A 23890-nucleotide genomic window follows, 5' to 3' on the forward strand; every position below is an offset into this window, starting at 1 on the left:
AAAAAAAAAAAAACGACTTGTCAAAAGTTACATAGTTGGGGGCACCCGGCTGGTTCAGTTGGTAGAACATGTGACTCTTGATCTTGGGGTTGTGAGTTTGAGCCCCATGTTGGGTCTAGCGATTACTTAAAATCTTTTCTTAAAAAAAAAAAAAATCTTTATAGTTACATAGTTGGTAAGCCGAGGTCTCAACTGCCTTTAATGATTACTTGGCAGAGAACATCTGTAAATATGAACACTGTTCTCTCCTATTTTTTTTTATAAGAAAAGTCTTCTTTCCTTGATTCTTTATTCCTGTTGCAGCTGTCCTCCTTTTAGTAATAGCCTTAGCCCAATGGGCCTTTGTTGATATACACCACTAATGACTACAATTTCATCATATTCAAATGCAAACACAAAGGCATATGGGACGCTATCTTTCCATTAAGAATAAACACCTTCATTTCTTTAACTGGTCTTCCTATCTCCATGTCGGCTCTCCCTCACCCCCAGCACATACATACGCTGGGGTACCAACAGCCACAGGGACATTTCTTTCTTTCTTTTTACAAAGATTTATTTATTTATTTATTTATTTGACAGATCGCAAGTAGGCAGATAGGCAGAGAAAGAGAGCAGGAAGCGGACTCTCCGCTCAGCGGAGAGCCCGATGTGGGGCTCGATCCCAGGACCCCGAAATCATGACCCGAGTCAAAGGCAGAGGCCCAACCCACTGAGCCACCCAGGTGCCCCCACAGCGATATTTCTAAAGCGCACGTCAACCACCTCACTCACATGCCTAAAATCCTCCACCAGCTTCCCATTTCGGCCAGAATAAAATGAAAACTTGTTGCTTTTCTCCATGGTGATCTAGCCTTTCTCCTCTTCCTCCCCTCTTACCTTATTTCTGCGCCTTCTTTTGGCCTCTCAAACACACCAAGTTTGTTTTCCTCTCTCAGACCCTGTGTTTTCTACTCCTTCCCCCAGCTTCTCCCAGGCAGCCAATACATCCCCACATCAAACACCAGCTCTTCCAAGGGACTGCCTTTGAACCCCACAGTAACCTACTTCATCTTCACAGAACTCATCAGGGTCCAATGTGCCCTTTAGTTGATTTCTGCATATTTAAATATCTTCTTCTTATACAAAGTAAGACCCTCAAGGGCAGGGACTCTGTTCTCTTCATTCCTATCCGACAACTCGAGCAGAGCAGGAACATTACAGGAGTGTAATTCCACAGTCACTAATCAACTGATTGACTTCATCTAAGCACCTACACAGGCCACATTAACCAAAACTCCTCAATAGGGCTTTGTTTCTAGCTAAAAATAAGTACTGCAAAATCCACAACTATCTTTTAAAGAGTCTTATCTTTATCTGGATTATGGTTTATTCTTTCTAATCCTGGTCATTATTCTTTGATAAAAGCAATTTTTTTTTTAAGTGATCTTGTTCTCACAACAGATTTTGATCCCTCCCTAAGGAAGATAAAAAGTCCATCTAAAAACAAAAAACAAAAAACAACCCTCAAAACTCAACAAACAGACACACTGGAACTTTTAGAATGGAAATTTTCTAAAACTACTTAGAATTACTACTTAGAATTACTACTATAATGGTATCCATTATACAAATCTACAAAACTAATAAAACCAATAAATTAATTTTTAAAAAGTCAACAATAAAGAACCCAATTTAAAAATGGTCAAAAGTTGGGGTGCCAAGATGGCTCAGTCGGTTAAGTAGCTGTCTTCAGCTTGGGTCATGATCCCAGGGTTCTGGATCAAACCCCATGTCCCTGCTCAGCAGGGAGCCTGTTTCTCCCTCTCCCTCTGCCTGTTGCTCCCCCTGCTTGTGCTGGCTGTTAAACCTGTCAAGTAAATAAAATCTTAAAAAAAAAAAAAAAAAAGTCCAAAGTTTTGGCATTTCACCAGAAAACTACACACACACACACACACACACACACACACACACACTAATGGCAAACAGGCACACTGAAAAATGCTCGGCACCATTATTCACTGGGGAAATATTGATTAAAACCACAATGATTTATTACTTCACATTTTATAACAGCTAACGTTACAATGACTGACCTGATCAAGTTCTGGTGAAGACAGGAAGCAACCATGATGTTCCTACATTGCTGGTGGAATAACAAAAGGAAAGAGACCCAGGGGTGCCTGGGTGGCTCAATCTATTAAGCGTCTGCCTTTGGCGTGGGTCATAATCCTGGAATCTGTCTCCCCAACTAGTGCCCTCCCCCCCCAACAAATCAGGCTCCTGGCTTCTCCCTCTGCCCCTCACCCTGCTTACGCTCTCTCACTCTCTCAAATAAAAATCTTTTAAAAAATGATAAATGATATAGACCCTCTGGAAAGCAGACTGGCAGTTTCTTAACGAAGTTTAACATATGACATAGTAATCCCACCCCTAAAAATGTGAAAACTTATGTTCAAACAAGAACCTCTATGTAAAGGTCTATAGTAGGTCTATGTTTATATATTTAGGACTTTAAGAAATCCAAATCTTTTCAATTAGAAACAAACCAGTGTGTTAGTACACACAATGAAATTTTATTGAACAATAAAAAGGAACGAACTGTTCATATACACAGCACGGATGAATTTCAAATTATGCTAAATTTAAAAACCAAGACTCAAAATGCAAATCACAATGCATTTATAGCATATTCTAGAAAAGACAAAACTACAGAGACAAGGACCATACCAGTGGTGTTCAGGGGTTCCAAGCAGGGTGAAGGGAGGACTGACCACAAAGGAGCAGGATCAGAATTTTGGGGGTGATGAAAAGTATTCTGCATTGACTAGGATGACAGCTGCATGACTGCTCATTTATCCAACTTCATGGAACTCTACACCACAGAATACATTTTCACACCCATCAGGATGGCTGTTTTACAAAAATAAGTTTTGGCAAGGATGTGGAGAAATGAAAATTCTTGTGCATTGCTATAAGAATGTAAGATGTCAATGGGGTGCCCAGGTAGCTCAGTTGGTTAAGTGTCTGCTTTCAGCTCAAGTCATAATCTCAGGGTCCTGGGATCGAGCCCCACATCAGGGCCTCCTGCTCAGCAGGGAGTCTGCTTCTCACTCTCCCTCCATGATCTCTCTTACTTGCTCTCCAAATAAGTTTAAAATATATATATATATATATATATATATATATATATATATATAGTCAGTTACTATGGAAAACAATAGGACTATTCCTCAAAAAATTAAGCAGAATTATGTGATCTAGCCATTCCATTCTGCATATATATACCCCAAAGAATTGAAAGCAGGGACTCAAACATTTGTAAACTCATGTTCATAGAAGCATTATTTATAGCAGCCAAAAGGTGGAAGCAAGCCAAGTGTCCACTGATAGATGAATGGACAAACAAAATGTAGCATATACTACATACAATGGTAATTATTCAACCTTAAAAAGGAAGGAAATTCTAATTCACATTATAACATGAATGAATCTTAAGATATTATGGTAAATAAGTCCGTCACAAAAGGAAAGTCCGTCACAAAAGGACAAATATTGTAGGATTTCACCACTTATATGAGGTGCCTAAATCAGTCTAATTCATAGAGAAAAAAAATTAATAGTTACCAGGGGCTGCAGGGAGAGGAGGAGAATTTTTTTTTTTAATTTTAGATTTTTTACTTTTTATAAACATATAATATATTTTTATCCCCCAGGGTACAGGTCTGTGAATCGCCAGGTTTACACACTTCACAGCACTCACCATAGCACATACCCTCCCTAATGTCCATAACCCCACCCTCCTTCTCCCATCCCCCCTCCCCCAGCAACCCTCAGTTTGTTTTGTGAGATTAAGAGTCACTTATGGTTTGTCTCCCTCCCAATCCCATCTTGTTTCATTTATTCTTCTCCTACCCGCTTAAGCCCCCATGTTGCATCATCACTTCCTCATATCTCTGCTTGACTTATTTCGCTAAGCATGATACGCTCTAGTTCCAGCCATGTTGTCACAAATGGCAAGATTTCATTTCTTTTGATGGCTGCATAGTATTCCGTTGTGTATATATACCACATCTTCCTTATCCTTTCATCTGCTGATGGACATCTATCCATAGTTTGGCTATTGTGGGCATTGCTGCTATAAACATTCAGGTGCATGTGCCCCTTCGGATCACTATGTTTGTATCTTTAGGGTAAATACCCAGTAGTGCAATTGCTGGGTCATAGGGCAGTTCTATTTTCAACATTTTGAGGAACCTCCATGCTGTTTTCCAGAGTGGTTGCACCAGCTTGCATTCCCACCAACAGTGTAGGAGGGTCCCCCTTTCTCCGCATCCTGGCCAGCATCTGTCATTTCCTAACTTGTTAATTTTAGCCATTCTGACGGGAGGAGACATTTTTAATGGGTACTGAGTTTCAGTTAGGAAGACGGGAAAGTTCTGGAGACACTGGTGGTAACAGCCACACAATGTGAAAGTAATTAATGCCCAGAACTGAACCATTAAAAATGGTTCAAATAGTAAACTTAATTTATGTATATTTTACCACAATTTTTTAAATAACATGAAAAAATATTTGAGGACTTCAAAGATTTGGTTATAAAATGTCAAAGCCACATTAAAAAGTAATTATTACTATCTGCAGGGAGGAAAAAAAATACATTTTACTGTATGTAACTTAAATGAATGTAATGCCGTGTGAGCAAGGTACGTTTGAATCATTACTGTAGGACCTCATTATTATACTCAGTTGACTCTACAAAGTTTGGGGGGAGGGGTTATGTTGGGGGTTTTTTGGCCAAAAAATAACATGGGAAGCACGAGTATTTTTTAAGTTATAACGAACTATGAAGCTACATTTAAATTCTTCTCCGTGATCTATCTGAATGAAGCCCTCTTCACCTGGAAGAAACAGATGGCCTACTGGAGATTTTCCAGTTTCCAGACCTCTACAAATCCAGGGTCTTTCACCCTGAATCTTCACCCTTGTAATGGGACCTATCAATAAAGTCACGAACAGAGTTAATGGCAAACAACTATACTTGCATTAAGTTGGACTAAGAATCCGAATTCTTCGCTTGAGGCACCCTTCGGCACGCATGCCAAGTCAGCCCCTGGCTTGACTTCAGTTCTTCAAGTAGGCCACAGTCCTGCCCCTCAAGACTTGGATGTAGGCCCTTCCCTCACTGGGATGCTAGTCCCCCCCCCCACACACACACACCCCCAAACCCTCCCTCGATTCTCATTCTTCCTTGGGCTGCTCCCCACATCTCCCCTGACTGGCTCCTTCTTTTGTGAGGCTCCCCAGACCGCGCCCACCACTGTCTCCTCCTCTTTCTGCAAAACCCATCAACCCCTCCTCTGATTGAGGTGGTGCCCAAAAGGAGCCAGATTCTTTCCCATACTACCCAGTCCAGAATTGTCACTCCCACTCACCCTTGTCCAGTAAGTACTTATTGATTTTAAGTACCAAGCACCATTCCACCTGAAAACAGGAGTGACTGATACAATGTACCTGTGGGAGGTTAGGGGATGTGACAAACAAGGTAAGGAGAGAGTGAGGAGAGGCAAGGCAGGGTACTGTTAAAGGTAACCCAAGAGAGCTTCTTGCTATTCCCAGGCAGAGGGAACAACAAGTTCAAAGGCTCTAGGGAAGGTGTGTGCTTGGAATATTAGAGGAATAGTGCATGTGTGAGTGGGAAGGGTGGCAGCTGGGTGGGGTGAGGGGCGGTAAGGCCACAAAGATATCAAGGACTAGGTCCCATGTGGCTGTAAAGACCGCTGTAATTTGGGATTTCGCACTGAGTCAGACAGGAACCTTTGGAGAACTTTAAAGAAAGAAGTAACATTCTGACCCCCCGCCCGCACACACACACCAGAAGATTTTAAAACATCTCCCCAGTAATCTTTCTAATAGTCCTGGTTTCCTTCTAATACTATTGAAAAATTAATAATTTACTTCCATGATTATCTCTTTAATGTCTATTTTCCCTAATAAATGGTACACTCTACGAGAATAGGGCTCGTGTCTATTTTTTCAATCACAAACTGAAATCCAAGCACAAAACCTGGCATATAGTCCATGCTCAATAAATAGTTAAGCTAATTAATCAATTCTAGCCTCTAGGATAAAGTAACTCTAAGTACATAATCTGCAAACACACACCTCTTCGTCTTTGTTATATTCCAATATACATACCTCAACTTTCTCTCACACAAACAAATTAGACATCAGAACCAATATTTACAAGTCCTAATGTGCTTAATACTCTGTTAGACATTTTCACCAATCTGAAACATTTTAAATCTTTGGTACCAAGTAAAGACTCAAGACCTTTCACTGTAAGCCTAGAGTGAGTAATGAAATGGACACATGAAACAGTGGCAAAAGCTAAATTTGCAGTAAACAAGAGAATGTTACAAAGTCTGCTATTGAAAGCAAGCCACTCCATTTCTGCAGTCCAGACATTTTTCGAGTCCTCACCATGTGCCAGACAAACAGGACTATATAACCCACACCAGGACTATAAGATTAATAAATCTGGGCATTTCATTATGGGAGTTCATGCTCTAATAACTCACACCTGTACAAAGCTTTACTGTTTGCAATTCTTGCCCACATTATCTCAATATACATGTAAGCAAAAAAAAAAAAAAAAAAAAAAAAAAGTCTAAGCTTCCTTGATGATCATACTAATTTACACTAACGCCAGGGATCTCAACCCATAACAAATATGACTGGTTCACCATCAGTACAAAGTCTGGTTCCCTGTCACGCATCTCCTAAGCCCCGCCCAAGGATACAGAAGGGTAAATATCTGCATTTTACAGGAAGGTCAATGAAGTCAATTCTGGATCCAAGAGCCGAGACTGCCAAAAACCTCAATTCTCCAGGCTTTCTCCAAAACCACCCAAGGCAGCAACAACCCAGTGACCTTCCCCTAGCAAGAAGGGAAAAAAAGCAAAGAGTGAAAAAACAGGCTCTCTCCCTTAGCAGCCAAGGGCAGGTCTCATTCAGAGGTGACATTATCCAAGCAGAACACGGCACACACCCCACTTCAGCACCACCTACTTCTGGGCTGCCAGAAGAGGCCCCGGCTTTGGAAAAAGCCAACCCAATAAAAGTGGATGAAATGAGGACAAAGGAGTCCAGTATCTTGGCAGGGGCACAGGGAGCAATCCAAATGGGCAAAAACAGCCCATAAAGTTTCATCTGAGTTACCAAGTAATTGAGGATGGACAAGAAAGTCAACAGGTCCTTCTAGACGTCTCTTCTCCTAGAGATGAATGTGAGGATCACAGAAACACTTTTAAGAATATTTAAATACACGCACATATTCTACCAATAAGGCAATATATATTCCACTTGTAAATTTTGTAACATTTATATAAGAGAGGTGATACACTTCAACATTTCTTCCTCAACTGTCCTTTCATGGTTAGACACAGCAGTTATTGTCAAGGCTTTATGGCATCCCTGGGATTCTTGCCCCCACCCCCCAAACCCATATAGAATCCTCACTTTATTTTCAAGATATATGCAAATACAAAGACTATTTAAGCTGGCTCATTACTTTATATGTGGAGTCAGGGCAGACTGATGATGAATCTGTACCTCACTGAATTTACGGATCACTAATTTCTAGCCATCCCTCTTTTAAATGAAGATTTCTTAAGAAAGAAAGTTGGCTATCATACACCAGACTCAGTTTGTCTTGTTTCCTGAACATACGCCTTATCAGCTCTGCCACAGCTGAAGTGATTCCAAATTGCTTTATGACACACTTGGATTTTCTCCCACTAATAATTCCTCCTTCCTGCCCATGACTGGCAGGCCTCTTCCACACTGCAGTAATGTGGGACAGCTAATTATCTACCAATCCACCTTGCTATTCCGCACTTGGCAACTTTTATCTGCACAGGACAGCTGCACTCTCCACGTTTGAAGTAAAATGTCAGTCTCGGCTAACGCAACAAGACTTACATCACTAATGATGTCTCTACACTTTGAAGAAACAACTCAAAGCCTAATTAAAAATTCAGATTCATTCTCACTGGCTTGCCGATTTTCACTGCCCTTCCACCAGGGCCTTGAAAGTATTTTTTTTTTTAATACTCCATGCAAAAATAAAACTTAAAAAAATATCCAAGGGGAATTAAAAAAAAAAAACAGTGCTACGGTCTTGGGTCTTGACAGAGTCTTTAAAATAATTGTTATGGTTGGAACAGAATCAAGACGTTATCACACACAACAGATAATAACTTAGCCACTGGCTTCTTCTCTACAATTACAATAAACACACAATTTCCAGGCAAATATGGACCGTAAGTTACTTTTCAACGATCCACCCCAGTATTTAGGTGTCGGAATTTTTCGAACCGTAACTCAGAAATCATTTGACTATGTAATCTGAAGGAGGGAAAAACTCCTTTTGAACTCAGAACGAAGTGGGCAGGGTAAAGAGGCATTCAAATGACGTTTTATTTTGTTTCATTATCAAATCAAATAAATAACTTCTCCAAAATAATAATTCTATTTCTTTTCCCTTGGTGAAAATTTAAAAAACAAAAACAAAACAAAACACCAAACTTCATACTTCTAATGACTAGGGAGATACAAATCCTGAAGTCCAAAATATAACTTTGCCTGAAAATTACAGGTAAAATTTCCTTCTGTAGACTTTACATAAACAAAAACCAAAAAACCAAAGTTCCTCCCTTGAAAGTTTTGGTTTCTTTTTATGCTTTACCTTTTTAATAAAAAATTACTGATGGTGGTACAGTTTATAATTATAAACAAAAAGACCATTTACAATTGCTTTTTTTTTTTTTAAGATTTTATTTATTTATTTGACGGAGAGAGATCACAAGTAGGCAGAGAGGCAGGCAGAGAGAAAGGAGCAAGCAGGCTCCCTGCTGAGCAGAGAGCTCTAACGTGGGGCTCGATCCCAGGACCCTGGGATCATGACCCGAGCTGAAGGCAGAGGCTTAACCCACTGAGCCACCCAGGCGCCCCTACAATTGCTCTTTAAAAAAAAAAAAAAAAAAAAAAAACTAACAACACTGCCAAAGTCTCAAAATATTTGTTTTATCTGTGGCTCACTGACTTTTTAGATATATGAGTAACAACTGATCAAAACAAAAACAAAAACCCAGTCAGCTGTCAAAGTCCACTATGAGCTTTACATGCTCACCCATAAAAAACCTCGCACCCCCTCAAAGAAATCTAAAGGTCCTTACTTAAGTTTCCTTTCCATTTTAAGGCAAAATTCTCTTGTAACAATGGAGCTCCCACAGGATAAAATGGTGTAAAAGGTCAAAAAGCAAGAGTCTTAAAGACCAACATTTGAGTTCTAAGACTACCACTTATTACTGGTGTGAGCCCCAGAAAGCCACTTCCCTCACTAGGCCTCAGTTTCTCGTCTATAAAAGAAGGGAGGTAGCGGTGATGCTCTCCCCTTCTTCCCGGTCCTCATGTCACCCAGTGATCTGAGGAGCTGAAAGGTCAAGGAGAAAAGGTGTGCCAAGGGCAGACCTGCTGAGCCTGGATTCGTACACCTGAGGGCAGACCTCAAGACCACAGTGGAAAGCCAGGCAACCTGCCTTGCGGCCAAAAGCAGGGAGACCACAAAGCAGGCCCTTTCTGAACTGGACTTGGGGAGGCAGAGCAAAGCTATGGGACAGGCCCTAGCAGCTGGTGGCAGCTGGTGTCTGAATCCTACATCACTTCAGCTGAGTTTTCTAAGTACCCAGCTTTCTCCAGATTCCTGGTTCTTTTCCCCCAGAGTACATCTCCAAATACAGGATACTCAGGCATTGAGAAGGAGCAAGTTTCCAACTCAAGCACTGCTAAACTACCGCCCGCCATACTGAAATAAAGGGGAAGACCTATTTAAGAAAGTAGGCATGCAGAGAGAAACAATGTGTACTGGCCACATTGTTTAAACCCTAATCCCTAATCCAGTGACTGCCCAAAATTACTGAGACTGTTCAATCACTTGAGGCAAAAGTTCCTTTCTTGCTCAGCTAATGTAACTGGGTGTTTTTTACCCGCCATATATAAAAAGCTTGAATGACATGAAGGATCCGAAGATCCCACAACCTGACCTCTGTCTACTTCTCCAACATTTTCCTGCACTCTTCCTTCCCTCTGGCTCTCCAAACTCCAAACCTTAAAGCCAGCTTTCCATTCCTCAAAGATACCATCACAGAGGGGCCCTCTGGGAACTCCAGTCTTCAACTAACAAACTCATTTCTTCCCCCCTTTTCTGGAAAGCCTTCCAGAAGAATCCCCCTCCACCTCTAAAACATTAACATCCCTGACACACTTTCCCCAGCACCTGGTAACCCCTCTCTCATTGACTGCATTGGAAATTAACTGATGGAGATCTCAGACATAACCCAGTGCCTGGCACCAAATATTCAACAATTATTTGCTTATGGTAACAGAGAGTTCATCTCCCAAATCAATCCAATTTAGAACTCTTCTATCAGAAAGTTTTCCTTTCTTTTATACAGAAATTTGTTTCCCCATAACCTTGACACCCAAGCACTGATTTTTACCTCCTGGAACCACTGAGTAATTTCAATCCAGGCACTGCAAACTGGTGGCCTTTGGCTTGCTCCAGCCCACAGACACATCTGGTTTGGTCCACAGTTTGTGTGTTTTTGGTTTTGGTTTTTTTCCTTAAATTTGAAGTAGTTGCCACACTTTTAAGAATCTAGAGTTTCGGGGTGCCTGGGTGGCTCAGTGGGTTAGAGCCTCTGCCTTTGGCTCAGGTCATGATCTCAGGGTCCTGGGATCGAGCCCTGCATTGGGCTGTCTGCTCAGCAGGGAGCCTGCTTCCCCCTCTGTCTCTGCCTGCCTCTCTGCTTACTTGTGATCTCTGTCTGTCCAATAAATAAATAAATAAATAAATACATACATACATACACACAAATATATATTTAAAAAAAGAATCTAGAGTTTCGTCTAAAAATCCGATATCCACCTTTTCCTGAAGAACAGTCACATGGCATCACTGGACCCACACTGCCAGGGGACAACTGAGGAGGACAGTAGTACCTGCCAGTTTACAACAGCCAATGCCATTACCCTTCCCCACTGACCCACACCTGGCCTACCTCGCTCATTTGGTCTCACTCACTCCTGTTTGCCCCATAGTTCCGCACTTCTTTCTGTCTGTCATCTAGAGCCCATAGTTCCGCATTTCTTTCTATTCTGTCTTGGCCCACAGAAACTGCTTTAGCCTTCCCAAAGAGACGTGAGCTCTCAGAAGGAAAGCAGTGGGTGTTCTAGGCCTCTCTTACACTCTTCCAGCCTCCAATTCTGCACAGAAGCACCCAGTGAACATTTGCTGACAGGCTCTTCAGAAGACAAATATGTATACAGCCCACCTTTTCCTCTCCAACCTTCCTCTCCCCCACTTACAGCTTCTCCTTACCTGTCCCTTCCTCACTCCTGCCTCCTCTGGAAGAGGCAGAGAACAGAGACAAGGAGAAGATGTGGTCCATGAGGCAACAGTCACATATGTGTGTAGAAACTAGAAACTGCTCACTACGAAAACAAGGATGCTCATGAACTCGGGCAGAAAGCCAGATGTGAAAATGAGGACCAGACCACTTGTGTGAGGGAGGGGGAAAAAGGGTCCCAGGGGAGGTCCCCCACAAAAGAAGCTTGGGCATTACTTCTGGAAGGGTGAGGAGGTTGCTGAGCAAAGATACTATTTATAAAGAGCTGGGGGTGGGGGGTGGGGGGTGGGGGAGGATAGTATTGCTCAAAATCTCAGGCATGTCACCATAAAACACTTAAAGTATATGCCCTTCAAATATTTGTCTATCTGTGGATTGTAAATTCCGTATACTAGTATACCATTATGTATCTCATAAATATTTTAAAATGCAGTATTAAGGATGCAGTTTAAAATGTTCTGGATTTAAAAAAATAAAGTATTATGGATGAAATGAGGGGAGATCTGGAATTTGCTTCAAATATAACTGGGGGGGGGGGGGGTGCAGACACAGGCAGAGAGAAAAGTAGCCTGACCAGGAGTTGCTAACAGTTTCAGCTGTGTAAGAGGTACGTGGGCACTGTTATGCTATTCTTCTGGTTTTTTCCTCCAAATCTTTGTAATGAAAAGTTTAAAAGTCCATACTATTAAGAACCCCAAAGGATGGTTGTGCACCACATCCCTAGGTCTGTACACCTTACTTCGACAACTCCTGGGACAAAGGACTGACCACATTGAAATCTGCAGCTTCTGAAGACTTGAGTTTGCTGTCACTCAGGCTCAGGAGCTACATGTTTGTTGCCTTCCAGGTTCTGTGCCCAGACACTAAAAAGACAGTCCTGTACTTCCATTTACCAACTGTTTCTATGTTAGACCTTGTGCTAGACACTTATCTTTTAATACCTATTTCCAGTCATTAACACTAGAATGCGTGAAGCATGAAGACACTAATGTTGAGAGCAATTTAACAACATGCTGAAAGTCAACATGAATATACTTGGCTGAGTCAAAACTGTTGCTTCTATTGCCCCTTCCTACTTTGAATTTCAGTGTTTTTTTTACACCAGGTGAAAGCAGATCCAAAATAAATCCCACTGCATATAATACCAGAATTCCAGAGTTCTGCAAGGTTCCTGTCTGCTCATCCACTTAAGCTCAAGGAAGGAACTCCTCAAGCAGCAACCAGAAATAGCACCAAGTTATAAAGTGTGAAACCCTCCCCTCCCCCTCCCCCCCCCACACCTCCAGGCTCAAGCAGGACTGGCAGGAAAAATAGAAGCACAGGCTCGATGCCAACTAAGACAGGTATTAGTGGAGAGGAAGTGGACAGAGTATTAAGCACAACAAGGATAGTCCACCAGAAGTCATTCAACATGCTTTTCCTTGGCTCACTCTTACCAAGTTCAACTCAGAGTCATCTATCAATGGTCAGTTTTCCTCTACTCCAGATACTCGGTTTCAGAAGAGAGTAAGGCAGTTTTCCCTGCTAGCGCTTATATTGTACATAGGGCATAGACTAAAAACCATATTATTTGCAACTAGAGGTGATTTCTCCCCCCATAAGACATTCAATAATGCTTAAGCACACATTCCAATTATCCTGAAGTATGCAGTTCCTGGTACAATAGATAGGATTTAGGGAAAAATACACATCTAACCTAAACATAACTGCAAACACCAAGATGCTTGAGTCCAAGAACCACAGAAGCTCCTGGGTGGCGGCCAGTAAGCTAAGATGCCATATGAAGAGGTCCAAGAGTCCTCGCCCATTCCTACTCAGGGCTTCAGGATACCCACTACTCTGTCCAGTGCCACCAAAGGGTATGAGAACTGTTCGGCGAACTCCTGATTTGGTCAGCCTTCGTGTTTGAGACTGACTTTCAGGACTGAACTCTCTGTGCATTCCACCGCTTCTGCCTCTTGCCAGCCCCCCAGATCAGAACATGTCTTTTCCTACTGGTCTCCATCATCAGTTCTGAGCGGCATCCTCCTTATATTTCCAGCGAAGTCTAACCTACCGCCCTTCACTGCCAAGAAGCCCCCTGCCCAAAGCTTGCTGAATGTATGCAAAATGAACAATGCCTTTAGGCGATGCTGTCCTGGTACCTACAAAGGCCTCCCCTTTCACTTTCAGCAGCAGCTGCCCATTTCCAACTTTGCTTTAGATTTTCAAATAGCACCTCAGCCCGGCTGAGCCCTTCAGTTCCTAAAGTCGCATCTGTCCTGGATGCTGCTCTTGCTCCAACTGGAGTTAAGCTCTAGTGTGTGCTTCTGGTACTTCTGCCCCATCCCACCCCACCTCCCAACCCCCACCTTCCAGGCCCCAAACAGCAGCTGTCTGACCAACCTGCTGGTGTGTCTGTCAAGTTCACAGTGACTATGCCCAGCCCAGCAGAGCTGTGTTAGAGCTACAATCAAGGCAGGCACACTGGCCAGGTGCCAGGCCCTTGCTGTTAAGAAGCCTGTATTGTCATATAATGTTAAATGGGCCTTATAAGTGCCTGGTGAAATGGCTGCCAGAGCCAGATAGGCCTTCTCACAAGCGGACATTATTATTTAACCATTTTCCCTGAGCAATCTTCCCTCCTCCTCTGGATTACAAACTCCTCCAGGGGCTATGCCAAATACCTCCCTGTAAATCCCTTCAACACCTAGCACAGGGTTCTGTGCACAGTAAGCTTTCAATTAATAGTTCTCCATTTAAGAACCACCGCATTCGCCAACACTTCCCAGCCCCAGCTTCATGTGAGCAAATGCCTTCATGTGTACTATTTCCATTAAGTTCACAGAGCCAATCTCTAGGAGGAACCATCATCCCCAGTCTTGCAGATAAAGATCACCCAACTTCTAAGTGGCAGAGCTGAACCCAGGCCTCCAAATGGTCAATGTCAAGTCCTTTCCACTCCAAGATGCTGCTTGATAAAAACTTGTTGCAGGAGCAAACAGGCAGAAACCCATCTGCCTTGCTATAGCCACTCTGCTCCCCACATCTCACTGTTGATGGCTTCACTCCACTAGACACCTGAGGAGATGATGATTAGGTTTTTGACTTTTGCTGATGATGTAGGATGTCTGCTGCCTGGTCTGGGCGGGGGGTGGGGGGGGTATTATTCAGTAGCAGCTTTCCCAGAGCACTGGCAAAATTAGTTGGTGTGCAAATCCTTTAAAATATTTTGTATTTTAGTCAATCAGAGAAAGACAATTATTACATGATCTCACTGATATGAGGAATTTGAGAGGCAGAGCAGAGGGTCATGGGGGGAAGGGAGGGAAAAATGAAACAAGATGGGACCAGGGAGGGATACAAACCATGAGAGACTCTTAACCTCAGGAAAAAAACTGAGGGTTGCTGGGGAATTGTGGGGGAGGGATAGGATGGCTGGGTAATGGACACTGGGGAGGGTATGTGCTATGGTGAGTGCTGTGAATTGTGTAAGACTTATGATTCACAGACCTGTACCCCCAAAGCAAACAATACATTATATGTTAATAAAAAAGATCTTTATTTTGTCCATTACCAAAAATGAATGGCAAAAACAAACAAAAAACACCCAACCCAAGAGTCAGCAGACTTCACAAGAAAACCTTTCCAAGAAAATCTTTAAGGTAGAGGGGACGGTTTGAAGGGCTGTCTATCAGCAAGCACAACAGCTATGCCACGGGAAACTACGGCACTGAAAGAAGGCCTGATTTTTGTTTTTGAAAAATTACTGCTTGCTACCTCCCATGAGCAGTGTGTGTTGCCATTGGAAATGCTGCAACAGGCCCCATTTGAGGGCTGCTTCGCAATTTCTCAAAATTAAAAAATGGTCTTTGCAGAATTTCTGCAGCAGAAGGGATTTAGAAGTCTGAAAATAGGCTTTTTACGTGTAAACTGACCTGCCGAAAGTTTCTCATCAATGAGGTGCTCTCCTCAAAGGTCTGCACTGTGCTCCAAATGCCAAGGTCAAATGATCCTTAACTGAGCGGGAATATTTTTCTTCCTTGCAAAGAGACCTAAGCTCTCCCCAGAACCCCTCATATCTGCCCATCTTTTCCCCACCCCCTCCATCTACATATGGAAGTCTGACCCTGCCCGCCCTTAACACCCACAAGAGGCTACCCTACCTCTGAAGGACAGAATAGCTTTACGGCTATAAAATCCAACATTCCACAAGGGAGGACTCTATAATCTGCACTTTAAATACCTAAACCCACGTAATTTCAGACCCATTGAACAAATCCCAGAGGTTTACAGAGGAAAATGTGAGGCTCCAAATCTTTGTTCTAAGGGCCAAAAAAATCTAACCCGCCTTAGATTTCATTTTACAAGTATTCCTCCCCGCAAAAGCTGGCAGTCTAACAAAATTAAAAAGAGACTCTTTCCCCAATTTTCCCAGATGGAGGCAAGTGGCAGATCAATGTACAGCTCAAGGAGAGGAATTTAAATACAGTATGTGCTTCTCCTTTCAAAAAAGGAGAGAAGCCACTTCACATTTTGCCAGACAAAACCCTGTCCCCGGGAGGCCAGTTTCCACAATGAGGTTGCAAAGGTGCTAGAAAGAGGCCAGTAGGGAGGAGATACAGGGCCATTTGGGTACCAACCCCCCACAGATCAGAGCTTTTCTTCCAAAGTGTCTCCTTTTCAACAGGGAAGCCTTTTAAAAGTACATTTGCTTTGGATCCCTACCTGAATGACAATGTGTTGGGATCCAATTTCACCTTTTGTCAAGGATCGGGTGAGAAACAGTAAAACTGCTGTCACCATCTTAGAAAAAGCCAAGTCCTCAGTTTATATAGGGAAGGGGCTAGGGGGGGCTTACAACCCCTGGTCCAGCCCTAGCGATGGGGTGAAGGTAACAAATGCCTCCTAATCTTACAAACAGTCTGAAACTCAAACACATTAGGCGTCCTTTATTTAAAAAGGTGTCACTATGCAAAAACATAACTGCTTGGGCTCTGAATTGAAACATTCACCACTGGGAGGAGGGGGGTATCTTAGTTCCTTCCTAACATTTTAGTTCCATTTCCTCTAAAAGTCACTTTGCTCCTAAGAACTCTCAACAACCATCAGAAAACGCATGTGGAAAAAGGCTAACAGAACCTGAACCTGAAAAACCTCCACAGAAAAGGGCAACTAAATGATGTATCCTAAAGGCTTGTCTATTGTTATGCAAATGAAAAATAATCCGCCTCTATTGCACTTTGTGGCCGGGTGTCTGCAAATACAGAATTACCTTTCAAGCAAACCATCCACTCCTCAATCTCACCTAAAAACAAAACAAAAAGCCCAACCTCTTTCACTACTGTGGAAAAGGTCTAAAGGAGTGGCTTTAGGAAAATTGTATCATTCTGAGAGAAGACTCAGGGATGAGGGGGTAGGCATCATAGGGAGAAAGGCTTTAAGGGGGGGGGGGGGGAGGCATCGGAAACCTGAATCCCAAAGTGACTCAAAACACCTCCCCCGGTCGGAGGTGGAAGGGTGGTCACAGTAGAATCGAAATCAGAAACCTATTCCGAGAGCACATTCCTGGAAACTTCGCTCTTTCGAAGACCACATTTATCACCATTATTGTTGTTAGAATGCATAAGGGAATAAGGTTATTTAACGGAAGAATGTTATAGCAAAGGTTTCAGACTCTTAAGGTCACCTCAACCTCTCCTAATCGACTGGGCCTTTCTGGCCTAATAATAATAATAATAATAATGGCAGGGTAGAATCTCCAGGTGGTTGCTGTATAGCAATTTTTACTACTGTTACTAGTATCACCTTCAGGATTCCTTCTTAGCCACGGACAATCTTTCTGTAAGCCCCTTCCTCCACTGGGGAGGGCCAACATGGTAAACATTCTAGAGAAATGGAAACCTTACCATTCACCGTTCCCTTTTTCCACCCCCCTCCCCAAAAGCACACACACAACAAAAATCATACAGCGGAGAGTGCGCAAACAACAGCAAGCAACAGCGGAAAGCAGTAAGAAAAGTCCCTCACACCGAACCGGAGTCGCGAATCTACCAGGCCAGCCCCTCCCCCCAATGCACCCTAGCCGGGAAAGGGACCTCAGAGTCCACTACCGAGGCCGCTCTCCGCCGGGACCCAGGTGGCCCGGGAGCAGCTGCGCACGCTGCGGTGCCTTCCTTCCTTTCCGGCGCCCATCCATGCCCCTTGGTCTGGGGGACACAGGGAGGTGGTCAAGGGCGTGGGGTAGGGGAGGAAAATCGTTGGAGCCAGGCGGGGCTGCCCCGGAATGGGTACACAAAGAACGAAGGGGAGTTTGCAGGGTCAGGAGGGTGAAAACGCCTGAGCCGGGCGGGGGGGGGGGGGGGGGGGGAATACGTTCAAATTAGGGAAGAGGATTCGAAGGAACCACTGAACCCTCGCTGAGATAAAGGACCGGGGGGGGGGGGGCGGCGTAGAGTGGGTTCGGTGCAAAGGGCAGGAGCCTCTGCAGAGGAGAAAGGGAGAGGTACCTGTGTGCTTGAAAGAGGAGTTGGTATGCAGTCGGGGGGTGAGGGGAGGTCTGAGCAGAGGCGTCTGGCGGAAAAGGGGCTGCGTACAGACCAGAGAGGTCTGTGCGTGGTCAGTAGGACCTGTACTGGAGAATGGGACCGGGGTCTCCGTATAGGAAAAAGGCAAGATGCCTGGCAAGTTCGGGGGGCGCAAAAAGGGCCACTTACCTGCATAGTGACGACCCCCAGTTCCTCGGCCGCCAGCCTCCGCATCTGGCTCGCCAGCACTTGCGCCTCGTCCAGGATGGAGAAGTCGGCGTCGGCCACGGCGCCCAGCAGCCAGCACGCGCCCAGGCAAAGCAGCCAGAGGGGCGGCCGCCGCGCCCGGGCCGCAGCCGGGCCGGACGAGCCCCGGCAGCCACGGGCCAGGGCAGCCGCCCCCGCCGTCTCCTCCTCCTCGGGCTCGCGGGCCATGCTGCCTCCCCCCACTCCCCGCTGACGGGCTCAAGGCGCCGGGAAGCGGGGAGGGAGAAACGGGAGGTGCGCCCAGGGCCCGCTCGGCGCACCCCGCAAAACTTTCTTGCCCTGCTGCAGACGCCTCCGCGCGCCGCGGCGGCTCCCAAACTTAGGGGGCGCCCGGCTACAGCGCGGGAGCGCGGGCGGCCACCATCGCCGGGCTCTGGCGGCGGGCGGGAGAGGAAGCGGCCGCCCGAGCGCTCCCCGGGACCCGGGCGCCGGCGCGGCCCCCGCGGCGCGGCGCGGCGCGGCTCGGGTCTCGGAGGGTGGCGGCGCGCGGGCCGCGGGGCTGACAGTGGGAGCGGCGAGCCGCCGAGCTTTCGCTTCCCCCGAGTCCCGGCGCGGCGAGGTGGAGGCGGCGAGGACGGGCGGCAGCACCGGCGGAGGAGGAGCGGCGCCCGAGCTGCGAGGCTGGGCAGGCACCCGAGCAAGGAGGAAGAGGGGAGGCTTAAAACACACGCGCGCACACACAAAAACAAAAAAAAAAACTGAGAGAAAGCAAGCAAGCAAGCGGTGGGGGGAAAGGGAGGCGTCTGGTGCCACCACGCTGCACTCCGGCTCCGTGCACTTCCCGGCGCGGCCGCGGCCGCTGCGGCGGTGATTTATGGAAGGAGCGAGAGAGGCGGGGAAATTCCCCCAGTCGCCCCTCCTCTCTTGCCCTGGCTCCCGCCTTAGAACCGGCCCCCCGGACGCCGAGGGCCGGAGAGCCGGCTCGCTGCCCCGGTACCGGCCTTACCGGGGGTGGGGTCCCTCGGACCTTCTCGTGGCCGGGGACAGCGACCCACCCCAGCTCTCACCGCCATCACCAATGCGACGGACTCCGGGGTCCCACCCGTTCCACGTTCCCTCCAATGTCCCTTTACGTCCTGGGACGCCGGCTTTCTGCCGGGCAGAGCTTGAGAAGGAGGGGACCGCCGTTTGTGCGTCCGTTGCTTCTTTTCGGTGTCATTGGTAACAATCACTCGACGGACCAACAGGTTTCTTTTATTTAACCAGCTACTGTGTGCCCGGCACTGTGCTCCGGGGGTTGTATACAATAGCCTTTAATGCCACCACATCCCTATGAGGTATCTTTATCCTAAGTTTTTAGGTAATAGACCGAGGCTAAGAGAGGTGGAATAAATTGCCGAAGGTCACCCAGGGGACAAGAGGCAGATCCAGAAATTGAGCACGTCTGATTCCAAGGATCTTGCTCTTAAATATGACATAGTTCTTTCCCTCTTTTGAAATGAACCATCTGATCCCATCAAAAACAAAACAAAACCCCCAAAGCTCCCGAACGGGAGCTGGCCCCACACATCTGCGGAGCATGGGGAGGCAAGGTTAACCTTCCTATTTACTCCTGGCTCAGGCTCTCTGAGAGCCTTCCAAATCACCTGTTGGAAGTACATGGAACAAGTGGCTGCTTGGGGTGGGGAAAGGGTATGCTAAGACCGCCCTTCATCCTTCCAAGAGTGAGATTGCTGCTCCAAAGTTCCTAGAGAACAGAGCCATGTCCCAGAAGGTGAAGGTACATGCCTAGGGATACCTAGTTGGGGTGGTAGTAGGACTAGGACCTGGATTTAGTGCTCTTTTGCACTTTATAGTAAAACCTGTTGTACTTCTTTGTATTACATTGTATTAAATGGCCACCTATTCTGAATTTCCCAATCAGTGTGGTCTCCTATAGGACTGTTTGTTTTCTTTTTGAGACACTTTTCACCCTATCCTCCCTTGAGACAGGGACGTCAGACTCTTGCCGCACCATCACTTAGTATCTGTGATGTTTGTTTGACATAACTTGCACGTGCTAGAACTAAAGTAAGCTTGGTGAGGGCAGAGACCAATCCACCTCTCCATCATCCACACTTAGCTCAGTACCAAGCATAAAGTAGGTGCTGTAAAAATCAAGCTTTACTTAATGATAGGATAAAAAAAAATATTTACCTGTTCTATCCCCAGCATTGAATTGACATTTGGCAGAGAAATGATCCTGTCAGTTGTTTTTAGTTATATTATTGCACATGGAGGCAGTGAAACAAACCATTTTAGTCCACGTGATAAACGGGAGAAAAAAAAACAAAACAATGTCACTTAGCATTATTAATGTTTTTTGTACTGGATTCTTCAAGGTTATCGTCACCAAACTTCTCACACATCTCTAAGCTAGTTTTTTGAAACTCCTTCAAAATGGCTTCTCTTTCTTTGCCTATCCTTTGTATAGTGGTACTTCTTGGGGTCCTATTTCTTGAAATTCTAATTCTATGTCCCCTTTCTTCACTCCAAGTTTCTTTTTGAGAACTCTCCTATACACTTGCATCTTCAGTTATCATCCAGACATCAGATTTTTACAAACTTCTAAACAAAACTTAATCTCCCCTTTGAGCTGGATTTCCATTTTTCCAACTGTTCACTAGTTTTTCTAATAGCTATACCCTAAAACTCATTACTGCTTTCCCTCATTCTCCACGTAAATCTGCATCTGATTGCCTATCCCACCCAGGTCCGAGCCTGTCTCCTGGCCATCCTGGCACTCCACCTGTATCCCAATAGCTGTATCCCAATAGTCACTTCTGTCACTTCCTGTCACAGCTGACCTGCATTAGGACCACCGCCTCCTCCCCAGTCTCCATGCAGTCCCTCTTACCCCCATCATTCTATTCTTCACACTGAAACCAAAGTCATCCTTCTAAAAGTCAAATCTGAACTTGTCACTCAGTAACCTAATCATTTCTGATGCCCCATCACAACGAAATAAAGTTAACACAATAAACAAGCTCTCTGTGCTCTGGTCCTTCTGGGCTTACTGAAGCCACTCTGCAGCATTTAACAAGGAGCATTGTGATTATCCCTTTGAAAGTCTTTCCTCCATCCTAATGTTTCTCATTAGGTCCACCACCACCTGCAGCCTTAAGGCAACTCTTGAACAGCAAAGCCTGTGCTCCATCCCAAGTTTACTGAAGTGAAACTGGTAGAGGAGGGCTGGTCCTGCACTATGCAGGACCTCCTCCCCCCTCCCCCTACCAAAAGAATCTTTTGAACTGCTTGCTATTAGACTGCAAACAAAACTCCCCAGGATGGTAACTCAGTCATTCTGGAGCTCAAACATTTCGCACAGCATCTACACCCAAGAGATTCTCAATCCCCAGGAAGAGCCATGTGATATCTTCTATGTTGCCAATGGAGAAACGTCTCAGAGAAAGTCATTTGTCCAGGATAATACAACTTTTAGATGGTGGTACCAATGTGCAAACCTGGGTCTTTAAACACCAGATAGCAAACTCTGAGCTACTAGTCTGGTGTCAGAATATTCACACATGTACCCTGGTATGTGATAGCCAAATAAAAGCTTTTTGACTGATAAACTACTAATTCTTAATGTCCCCAGCCCGTATAAGTGAAATTGTCCCACCATTGACCCCGCTCAGCATTAGTTGATTGTCTTCGAGTGGGGAGGGGGTCTAGGCGGTGGTGGTAACTGATTGGACCTGGGTGGGACTGTGACATGAAGGCAGCCAATCTATCACATGCTATGGTATGACAAAAACATTAGGTGGGTCAAACGAATTTTTATTCTCAAAAATTTACAAACTACTAAGAGGAAAAGCAGGTAGAAGTAGTAGTTGAAACAAAAAGGACATAAGGAGTCATAGGAGCCTTGAGTCCCATAGTACATATTGTAGGAAATGTAGAGCTGTATCTACATAGCACTTAATACATAGAACCACCCAATAAACAGTGGGTATGAGTCCTGCACACTGAAGCTAGGAAGGCGCAAACATCACAAATGAATGAAGAAAGTCAACTGGAAAGAAAAGAGAATGGAATATATAGAACGCCTGCCTTATAAGAGATATCACCAAGACCTAGAACTAACTCTCTGGCTCTAATTCCAGTCCACGTGTTCTATTAATAAGAGACTCCTTTTTCCTTCCCCTTTGTTTTAAGGTAACTCTAAGGATCAAGTTCAATCATCTATTCTATATAGTGAAGACTATGACTAGTAATCATCTTCCATCATTTATTCTATACAGTGAAGACTCTACTGACTATGCAGCTCTTTGAATTTAAAAAAAAAAAAAATGATGAAAAGATGGGCAGGTAGGCCACAGCTGTCCTTAGGACTGTAGATCACCACAAAACTTGCCTGATGGGCTATACCTTCTCATTAGCGTGCTCCTGTATTCCATGCTTTTGACAAAAACACCTGTTCATTGATTGTTTCCTCCCCGGAAGTTCCAGCACTTAACATATGACCGTGTAATTGTCCATTTGCAACTCTGTTTTCTCCATCTTAATGTTTCTCCTTGCACAGGGCCATGCTAATCTTCTCTGCACCATTCCATTTGTAGCATACGTACTGCCCAAGTGAGCACACAATGTTTCTCAGAGTAAGGTCTACAACCACATACAGCAGAATCACCTATCAGGGATGGTGTCGGCTACCCTCACTGCCACAGAGTGCCACAAACCCAAATAATGTAGGAACAAAGAATTGGGGAAAGATTTTTTTCCCCCAGAAAAATTTATTTATTTGACACGGAGACATAGAGAGAGTGTGTGCACGCATGTGGGGAAGGGGCAAGGGAAGATGGAGGGAGAGAATCTCAAGCAGACCCCCCACTGAGCCCAGTGCCAGACTCAGGCTTAATCCCACAACCCTGAGATCATGACCCCGGGGAAAACCAAGAGTCTGACACTCAACCGATTGAGCCACCCAGGCACCGCAAGGGGAAAGATTTTTAAGAAAATCTATGAATCATTCACTGCGTACAAAAAGGAGCACAAACCATTTTGTTCCCTGACTACCAAAAATGAACAGCCCAAGATTCCTCATCACACTGGCTGCTCTTCCGTATTTGGGAAGGTACCAAGCCACTTCAATGATGGACCAGTTCATGGTACTCATTGGCTAAGATTCTCAACACAGAAAAACTCCATGTCAAACTGCTTTGAGGAACTCTTGAAGATTTCTGCAACTGTGGTATGGAGTTTCTAAGCCACCACAATTCCCCCTTGCATGCTCCAAAGTGAAAACAAAGCCCAACTTTGCAACAAATTCTCCACCTAATGCTGCTGGCAGGCCTCCATTCAAAACAATAATTGGCTGCAGACTACACTGAACCTGTGAACTAGGGAGCTCAAGAGAATAGGAGAGGTAACCCCAAGGGCAGATTCTAGCACTTGCTCATTAACTTCCACAGGACTTCAGATCTCAGCAAATGTGTTTTATTGCTAAATGAATGGAAATAGCTAATGGTCTAGACGGAATCTCAGAATGCAGACCATCCTCAGTTTTCATATTCTTCCAAGTGATTTTAAAAATTCTCAGATTTCCCATTTCCCCTTCAGATGGGGAGCTAGCAAAGACTGAATAATTGTAATAGATATGAACTTCAGAACCTGACCTTGGGTTTGGCACTCTATATGGCACAACATATTTCTTGAGCACTTAGTATGTTCCCTATGCTTTTTCAG

General features: G+C 44.8%; 1 protein-coding gene and 1 non-coding gene across 2 annotated transcripts in view; both read right to left on the reverse strand.

Moving 5' to 3' along the window:
- Positions 1–19018, reverse strand: part of CACHD1 (cache domain containing 1) — a 206392-nt gene extending 187374 nt beyond the window's left edge. The window contains exon 1 of the mRNA XM_032303323.1: positions 18146–19018. Within this exon, the coding sequence (XP_032159214.1) occupies positions 18146–18391 (246 nt within the window). The 5' untranslated portion in view covers positions 18392–19018. The remainder of the gene's footprint in view (positions 1–18145) is intronic.
- Positions 19019–22682: 3664 nt separating this feature from the next.
- Positions 22683–22788, reverse strand: LOC116568371. Its single transcript, XR_004276582.1, has one exon. It is a non-coding gene; the product is annotated as a U6 spliceosomal RNA (small nuclear RNA).
- Positions 22789–23890: the final 1102 nt, after the last annotated feature.

The sequence above is a fragment of the Mustela erminea genome, chromosome 10, assembly GCF_009829155.1.
Source record: "Mustela erminea isolate mMusErm1 chromosome 10, mMusErm1.Pri, whole genome shotgun sequence".
Lineage (NCBI taxonomy): Eukaryota > Metazoa > Chordata > Mammalia > Carnivora > Mustelidae > Mustela > Mustela erminea.